Source organism: Cyprinodon variegatus, unplaced genomic scaffold (assembly GCF_000732505.1).
Source record: "Cyprinodon variegatus isolate N-32 unplaced genomic scaffold, C_variegatus-1.0 Scaffold9, whole genome shotgun sequence".
NCBI lineage: Eukaryota > Metazoa > Chordata > Actinopteri > Cyprinodontiformes > Cyprinodontidae > Cyprinodon > Cyprinodon variegatus.
Genome location: NW_015150462.1, coordinates 1,741,880 through 1,751,312, shown reverse-complemented (window position 1 = coordinate 1,751,312; position 9,433 = coordinate 1,741,880). Strand labels below are relative to the sequence as shown.

The 9,433-nt window shown below is 39.8% G+C and overlaps 1 protein-coding gene across 3 annotated transcripts in view; it reads left to right on the top strand.

Moving 5' to 3' along the window:
- Positions 1 to 9,433, top strand: part of LOC107086731 (multidrug resistance-associated protein 4-like) — a 76,551-nt gene that overhangs the window by 50,797 nt on the left and 16,321 nt on the right. For all 3 annotated transcript variants that reach the window (XR_001481320.1, XM_015377861.1, XM_015377874.1), the window contains 6 exons: positions 1,470 to 1,620; positions 2,960 to 3,079; positions 3,218 to 3,328; positions 3,427 to 3,527; positions 4,785 to 4,976; positions 7,025 to 7,180. Coding sequence is in view for 2 of the 3 variants with exons in the window: in XM_015377861.1 (XP_015233347.1) it covers positions 1,470 to 1,620; positions 2,960 to 3,079; positions 3,218 to 3,328; positions 3,427 to 3,527; positions 4,785 to 4,976; positions 7,025 to 7,180 (831 nt within the window). In the remaining variant the exon portion in view is untranslated. The remainder of the gene's footprint in view (positions 1 to 1,469; positions 1,621 to 2,959; positions 3,080 to 3,217; positions 3,329 to 3,426; positions 3,528 to 4,784; positions 4,977 to 7,024; positions 7,181 to 9,433) is intronic.

The following is a 9,433-nucleotide window of genomic DNA, read 5'->3' as shown; positions in this document are numbered from 1 at the left end:
GGTTTTTCTTGTGTTTCTTATGAACTTGGTCTTAAATTTTTACTTCAAGTGGCATTAAAAAGTCTTAAAAAGTCTTGAATTTAACTTGCCTTACGCTGTAGGAACCCTGTTACTATAAAAAGGGGTTTTACAGTTATGTACAATAGCATATATATAGATGGGTTTTAATATAAAATGAATAAATAAAGTTTGGACAGAAGCTATCTAAATTAAAGTGCAGTGGAAGGTAATTGCATATTACAGTTAAAGTACTTTATTACAAATGTATATGTAAACAATTGGTAATGTGAATAAACAGTCGGCAGTGCAAATATAAGCAGTCGGCAGTGCAAATCAATATTTAGTCAAGTTGAGTAGTGCAAGATGCATGTAGGAGTTGTTACAATAGTAACAGTAATTTATGTATATTATAATACAGGATAAATGACAGATCATAGTGTAAGTGGTGTTGAATCTGGTGTTTGGAAATGTTATTATAATTGCTCATTTTTTAGTCATGCTTGAAAGATGGACAACAAACTAGAGTAAATCAGCATTTAGCTGCATGTGCCCAGCATTTCAGATGCTTCTGACTCCACTGGCTTACATGGGAAACTAAAGATTTTACGAACCTGACGCAAGAACCGCAGCTGTTCCGGAAGACTGTGGTTTTTGTCTGAAATAGCATCTCTCTGTAATAAATTATAAATTAAAAAAAAGACTAAACGAGGACATTTTATCCGTGGATTGTATTTTACATATTTTAAAGCGTTGAAAACGATGGAACGGAATACTAATCCTGGATCCTCAGGTGTCTGTCGGCTGCTCGGTCAGCTCCTCTTCCATTTTCACAGCCCGTAAATGAACATCTTAGTCAAGTGTTCAGCTACTTCTTTTCACATGCCATACGCTTCATTCGTTCTTTCAAAACCAGTTAGCTAACAGTTTAACTGGTGTCCAATTTCACCCATCATTAAAGCAATGTATGTCTGGGGGGAGAGGAATCGACACCTTCAGTAAAGGCTCATTTTAAATGTTTCTTCCTAACCTAATAAAACAAAATCAGTTCTTAGAAAAAAAAAAAAACGTACCTCTCTTTCGTAAGAAGGTGTTTCTAAATGACTCAACAGGCTGTTCCCCTTGAAGCCCAGTCTGCCTCAGCAGATGGCCGCTCACACTGAGCCTGGTTCTGCTGCAGGTTTCTTTCTGTTAAAAGGGAGTTTTTCCTCTCCACTGTCGCTACAAGCATGCTTAGTGAGAGGGATTGCATTCGACTCAATTAATCAATGCAATCAACTGGTTTTCCTTAGATAGAAAACTTTAAATCAATCCGACTGGATGATCTGGTGAACTGTAAAGTGCCTTCAGATGACGTGTGTTGTGAATTTGCGCTATAGAATTAAACTGAATTGAAGATTTTGAAAGTAAAGTGATTGTAAATGGTCAGATGTGGTGTTTCTCACTATATGTTTTTTTTTTTTTTATCTCAGTTGTTTCTACAGAACGTTGGAGTCGTAGCAGTGGCTGCCTCAGTCATCCCTCTCATCCTCATCCCAGTCATCCCTTTACTCTTGTTCTTCCTTTACTTGAGGCGCTATTACCTCCAAACGTCTCGGGATGTCAAACGGCTGGAGTCAACAAGTAGGTCCGCTGAGTGTTGGAGGAAACGGGGCTCTGTTTTTGCTTTTATATTATTTTATGTCATGTTTTGTAATCATTATCTATTTAATTAGATGACTTAAAACTATTATTTTTCAATCTTTTCAATTAATCTATTAATAAACTGTTAATATGCTCTATCCAGAGCTCCTCAAGTGGAAAAGTTTTAGTTTCACCTGATTTAATTTAATAAAAAATCTTCTCTAAGGAACCGTTGGCTATCAGATGAAAATGTTTTTTTTATCCTAAATGCAAAATGTTGATATATTTTTTTACAAATTGGATATAATTCGTGCTGTAGGTGGGTTGTTCTGTCAGCTAAAGGACTATTTTAGAGTCTCTATACTCCAGTTAACAATCGATTACTAAATTAGTTGACGTTTATTTAAATAATCGATAGATCTTGATTGTTTCAGACCTAGTCTGATTACTGTTACTTTTTGAAAAATATGAGAACTTGACCCAGAAATAAATGCCTGCCTGTTTATATTAGTGGGGTTGTAAAGCGGAGAGGCCTTACAACGACTTATCCGTTTGCTTTGCAGGAGTATTCATTGCTAAATGATTACACCGAAAAAACAATTTTTTTGTGGTGTTTTTTTGCAGCACATATTAATACCGTAATTTTCAGACTATAAGCCGAGACTTTTTTCTCATTTTTCAACCTTGCGGCTTATCTATGGACTTTTACAGCTAACAACCACTAGGGTAATACCTAAATCTATGAATTTTACCATCCACCATGTTGACGTCACATTTACTTCAACACACAAGTACGGTAGCCGCGCAAATGCGGCGGTCCTCCGGAAGCAGACTTCTACCGCGAGTGGTACGAGACAGAACGACAGCGAGAAAGACGGACATTGCGAGCGCAAGACAGTTTGTGTGACACCATCATTATGGAAAACAAACGTACCGGTTAATAAATGGGAGCTTCTATTGCACTAAATTGTAACAGTTAACATATGCAAATATGCAAAATCTGCTGAAATGTTAATAAATAGGAGCTTCCCCAAACAGTTGCCTCTTTCCCGACAATCCTATATGGTAATTAAACATAAAAAACCTGCGGCTTATAGTCCGAAAATTACGGTACTTATTGTGAAAGGGAAGCAAAACTGTGTTATTTCTGTAGTATTTGTTTGCATTTGTGTTCAGTTCTCTTGAATGTGATCCAACATTAAAGTTGTAACCCTCACTGTGCTTCCTGATCATGTGTTTCGGCATGTTGCATAAAGTTAAATACATGGAGGTTCAATGGCATGAAGAGTTGTATGAATAGTTCTGCTTCATTTAATCTCCCCGTGGCTTTCTCCTGCAGCTCGCAGTCCCGTCTTCTCCCTCCTGTCGTCATCTCTTCAAGGTTTGTGGACCATCCGAGCCTTCAAAGCAGAGGAGCGGTTAAAGAAAACCTTTGATTCCTACCAGGACCTGCATTCAGGTGTGATATCACATTTTAAGGGCCTTAACATTCCCAGCTAGAGGTCTGTTTTCTCTGTATGTTGGAGATATAAACCTTTAGGATTGCGACTCAGTATTTGAGTCCTGATTTCCTGCTGTTATTTGTTTTTTTTTTTAGAGGCTTGGTTTCTATTTCTCATGACGTCCCGATGGTTTGCTCTGCGCCTCGACAGCATTTGTTCCGCATTCATCACCATCACGGCATTCGGCTGCATCATCTTCAGGGACGGTGTGTGACTAGTTAATGTCTCACATTTCCACTCAGAGCGTTTCATGCTGAATCTTACGGCTGGCTGTAACAATATCTTTATTCGTCACGCTTTGTAGGTCTGGAGGCCGGGCAGGTGGGCCTGGTGCTGACCTATGCTGTGACCCTTGTAGGAAACTTTCAGTGGACTGTGAGACAAAGTGCTGAGGTGGAGAACATGGTACGTAACTGAAGTAGAGCTGGAATGTCAAATCTAGGTCCTTTGGGCCGATATCCTGCAACTTTTAGATCACCCTGCTCAAACAAACCTTAATCAGATTAATTAACTTCTCAGTTTAAATGAAGTTTCTCTGGAGTCCCAATTATTTGATCCAAGTGTGTTAAAGGAGAGAACCAGCCCTCAGGGACTGGATCCTGATGTCCTGTTTAAAGGCTTAAGATTCCTGAAACCGCTGTGTGTTTTTATGGGTTGCCAGATAGCTTATACAAGCACAATGCAGTCTGTAGCCGTGGAGTAGAGTGAGATATCCCTCCACTTCCTGGAAAACAGTCGGTACCCTATAGGAGGCCCTCTCAGTTGTAGTTACAGCTGCAAGGTATTTGGAGTATGTCCCTGCCCCGTTTGTTTCTCAGTCAGATTAGATCAGGGCTGTCCTAAATCAATCCTCAATGTTTTAGAGGTTTCCCTGCTTTAACACGCGTTATTCAGATAGTTGCAGTGCAGAAACAGTCGGATAAACCATCACTGGAAATGTAGAATCTTTCCACACGGTCTCCATCCTCAGACAGGGGAGTTTCAGGGTTCAAATTTGGAGAAATATTCTCCACTGGAATCAGGAATCCTTTGTTTCAAGTTAGGTTTAGTGACTGGGTTTTATTTTCCCAGCCTCTTCTAAGGAAAATTATCCCACAGCATGATACAACCACTGCCATGTTTCATGAATCATTTTTTTAGCTAATTCTTTACTTTACTTTTTAAAGCTAGATATTTCAAATAAAAGACCGTTTCTTGCACCCAAACCATAAATCTGTATATTTATTTTGTTTGTAGAGGTTTTTACGCTTATACTCTTTTCCAACTGTAATGAATGTAATTCTTCTGCAATCAACTGTTTTTGTATTCCATCTTTATAAAGGATTAAAAGATTGATAAAGAGATCTTTTCTTCCAGCTTTTCTCTTGTATTTTATTTTATTTCTTTCCCAGGCTGTCAGAAGAGTTTCTCATTATTTACAAAGCCCCAATTCTGCCTCCTGTGCCAGTGTAGGCTGGGCTCTGCCAGTTAGACATGTTTTGAATGATCATGTTATGCAACTATGACTCATTCTACCACTAAGAAAACATTTTTAACATTTTGTACCAAATGTGCTTTCTTTGAGGTCTTCAAAGCTAACTCCCATAATAAGCTTTTGGCATTTAACAACAAAGTTATGCTGATACTGAATGTAAAAAAAAAAAAAATCTGTCCTGTTTCCAGATGACTTCAGTTGAGAGAGTGGTGGAGTATACTGAGCTGGAGAGTGAAGCTCCATGGGAAACTAAGAATCGCCCCCCTGCTGACTGGCCCAGTAAAGGGATGGTGACCTTTGACAGAGTGAATTTCTCCTACACTCCAGATGCTTCACTGGTCCTTAAGGACATCAGTGCTACAATCGAACCCAGTGAAAAGGTGAGCCATTTCTTTCCTCATTGAGAAAGTGATGGAGCCTCAGGTGACCATCCGGTTCCTCCCAAACCAAGCTGTAAGCCACAGATTCGAAATCGATTTTTTTTTTGTATTATTTTATATTATTTTTTGAGTTTTTACAGCACCAGTGGCTCGTTTTTTGGACAGTAGGCTGACAGGAAAGAGGGTATGATAGAGGGGGAGAGACATGCGGGAAAGGACCACAGGTCGGATTTAAACTCGACGACTAAAGGGCCGGTTATACTCCCTGCAGCAGTGTGTCGCAGTGAGCTTGACGCAGACATTGTGGATTTATGCTCAATTTGGAAGTGTGGTCGCTGTGGGTCTAGATACGGCCGAGGCGGAGAGGAAGTGGGGGTAAGTTTGTGTGACAATGAACGGACATGGCGGCGAAAAAGAGCGGAGATCCAGGTGGAAAAAGGGTCCCAGCATTCTCACGCACCTCTCTCTTCTAGCGGGTCCAACTTCACGAGTTGTTTCCGCAATTGCGGTCATAAAAACAAATCAAGCCGGCCTCCTATCTGCAGTCACCTACAATTTCGTAGAGGTGCAGCAGAGTGTCTGCAGACAGCCTAGTTTTTAAGTATAAATCAGCCTTAAGGCCTCCATATATGGGTCGTGCAACCTGACCACTGTGCCACCTGCACGCCCCACAGATTTGAATTCTGACCCTTAGATTTCCGGCACAGGGCGCCCTGGAATAACATGGCGGACGAGCAACAGCTCCTGATGATGCACTGCAAAAAATTTAAATCTAAATAAGTATTTTTTTCCTAAAATAAGTGCATTTTGTTTTGAACTGAGTATAAAAGTTTGGCACTTTGCCAATGGAACAAGACAATTTACATTTAAAATAAGAAAAACGGGCGTGCTTTAGTGGCGCATTGTTAGCGCACACGACCCAGGTATGGAGGCCTTAGTCCTCGGCTTGGGTGACCCGGGTTCCAATCCGGCCTGTGGTCCTTTACCCCTCTATCATACCCCCTTTTCGGGCAGCCTACTGTCCATAAAAAAAAACGAGCCACTAGTGCCGTAAAAACTCTAAAATAAATAATAAAAACAATTGCATTGTTTTATTTCAAATGCATGTTATCTAATGATCTTATTTTAAGAATAAAAATACTAATTCCATTGGCAAATCATCTTATTTACTTACTTAAATTCAGGGAAAAAAGGTTTAGTGGAGGATGTTATTTTTTCTGGGTGGATCATCAAAATAAGTGGTCCTCCTAATTGTCAATCATTCTTGAGATTTATTTACGTAAGGCCGCCCTACATGCTCATCCCCATTTTCCCTTGCAGATGGTGAGTCTGGAATAGTGGAAAAATTGCAAATCTTCTTTCGGAAAGTAAGCTTGTTTGAGCGATGCAAACAGCAACTTTTAAACAGAGCGTGCATGAGGAGAAATTGGCTCGTGCACACTCTTGCACGCTTTAATAGGCGTTCCCTCTTGGGAGCGGGTACAGGGTTGTGCACGTGCCTTTGTTTATTAAGTGGAGAGGGCGGGTCTTTTAAAAAAATTGCGAAAATCCTCCACTAAACCTTTAAGAATGTTTTACTTATTTTTAGATTAGATTTTTGTTTTAGATTTTTCAGTGTGAGGGTTTGCAAACAAGAACCCCGAGCAACATCTAGTGATTTGCTCCTTAAGTATAAACACAATCAACAAATTCCTGTCAATCTTGGATGACATAAGGAAGCTTTAAAGCTTCCTAATGTAGTGTTTCGTTGTAAGTGTGCGGGTTGCGCTGTACAGGCCCCCTTGGTTTTGCCAGAACATTAGGTATATGGCCACAAAGCTGCAGATGTTAATATATCTGCATCAATCTAACGTTACACTGAACCTGTGAGCCGCGATCTTCCCTCCGCTCCAAAAGAAATGCCTCCCGATACCATGATGCAACTACAGTCGTGTCTTTTGTTTAGCGTTTGCTCTGTGAAACTGAGCTACTGAGCCTAAATCCACTGAATCTTGTCAGGGAAAAGTTCTGGAATAGTGAATACTTCTTGTTTTTGTCTTGTGTTTCAGTTGGGGATTGTTGGAAGAACGGGAGCTGGGAAAAGCTCCCTGATCTCTGCTCTGTTCCGCCTGGCAGAACCTCAGGGGCAGATCTACATCGATGGCCTTTTGACCTCTGACATGGGTCTCCATGACCTGCGCCAGAAGATGTCCATTATCCCTCAGGTGAGCAGAAAGAAACCAACAGGCGGCACACACAACCGCTAAACCCCCCGCTACAACCGTGAAGCAGCTTTGCGGCTTGTGGGTCTGTAAGGAAATAGGGAGCAGATCAAAGCTGGAAGGAAATGAAAACAAGTTGAGTAACCGTTATAGATCGGTTATTTTTACCTGCTGTTTCGACCCTGCAGGCTGTGGCTCAGGGTTTCACCCACATGACACCAGCTAACTGGATACAGATGGATCCGGTATGCCCTGGAATGTCTATTGGATTTATTAAAGCTGTAGCAGCATCCGTCATCGTTTTTGGAAAGCTGATATTTTACCCTCAGCTAAAGGACATTTAAGGAAGCATCAACTTTAAGTAGAAATAAAACCAGGAAATGGGGAAGGCAGGATGGAGTCAAGCGACAGCAGGAGGCTCTAAAGCTCTGGAGTAGGACTCTCTGTTCCTCCACTCATAATCGAACCCTTCTCACCCGCACTTACAAAACTCTGCTTGAATAAGCTGAAGATGACATAAGATGGACCTTTATTAGTCCCACAAATGGGCAACAGTAGAAGATAAATGTAACAGAGACCTAGCTAAAAATACATTTTAGATATAATACAGGTAACACTTTAAAATAGGGTACACAAAATTGTATTAACTACTATAGAGCACCTAGAGAAGTCAAAGAGAACCAACGGGTAGTAAACCCTATTTACTGGGTAACACTTATTCCAGCCTCATTACGGGACTGCTGCTTCGTTACCTAGGAAACAGAGTACCTCATCAGGAACTAATTTGTTGTTTTACTTTTCTTAAAGAGACATTATGTAATTTTTTATTGAAAAGTGTATTTGAGCCTTTTTGAGTAAAACATAGATTGATGAGCAGACTGACACCAACAGTTCAGCACCGATGCATCTATAAGCCTGTAGCTTATATTCCTGCCAGAGGTTCCTGCCCCATGACGTCATGTTGAACGGGTCCAACCTGCACTGGAAAAAATCGAAACCTAGATAAGTCATTTTTTCTTAAAATAATTGCATTTGTTCTTGGATTGAGGAGGTAAAAGAGACATTTTGCCAATGGAACAAGACAATTTACATTTAAAATAAGAAAACACAACTGCATTGTCTTATTTCAAGTGCATTTTATCCAATTGTCCTATTATAAAAGTTAAAATACTCATTTCATTGGCAAATTATTTCATTTACCTACTCAAAGTAAGGGTAAATACGCTTAATTTAAAAAATGTTTGCTTCTAGATCGTGAGAAAAAGATTATTTAGTTAGTACATGAATCTTTTTATTGCGTTTTATAATTATCTCCTTTCTTTTATCTTTTCTCCTTTTTCTGTTTTTCTTTTCCTGTTCTACTTACATTGCAGTGTCCATAAAATCCATAATGCTCCCTGCATGAATTATAATAAAGCAATTTATATGCATTAATCAAGCGGAACACTATGGCGATAGCCGTAGTGCTATACTTGTGAAAGCAAAATCTTGTCTCTTTTTGGCATCAAGACAATTAATCTTATTACCACATTGCTAGACAGGACACTGTTCAAAAAAAAAAAAAAAAAAAGTTAGTACATGCATCAAAAGCAACTTAGAATTTTTTACATTTACTTATACAAATCACACCATTTTTAATTTATTGAATATGTGGCAGTTTTGATTTTCCATACCTGCTTCAGTTGCAATTTTTCCCCATTTATAGATTTCTGCCTGTGAATAATGTTTAGATTTGGGCGTAAAATGTTATGCAGTGGAAGCCCAACTGCAGAACTGTCTACTTTTTTCACGTGCATAGCTGCACCCGTCCAAAGATAGACAACAAATCCTTGACAGAAACTGCTGCGTTTTTAAATTGCGCCATTATTGTTTACAAGCTGCGAGCGCCTGCACAGAGAGCAGACTTTCTTCCGGTTGAGAGCGATCCAAGTGAAGCTGTTCCTGAGGTATACGGTGCTTTCCTTAGGTGAAAGCCGCTGTACTGGTTCTGTTAGTGATGGAGCTGCTGCCTGGCAGAGGAAGGAAAGGAAGATTTAGGAAGGCCACTGTCTCTACCTGCAGCAGAGCGAGCCTTATGTATCTTGATGGACCTTGATAAAGACGCTGCAACAGCGGCGTAACCATTTAGAATGAATTTAGAAGGAATGGCAGGTGGATGATTGGAAGAAAGTAATAGTAGATACTAGATAATAATAATTTTCTTATAGATAATAATAATGTAAATAATAATCATTTTGTATCGATGCATCGATTAAC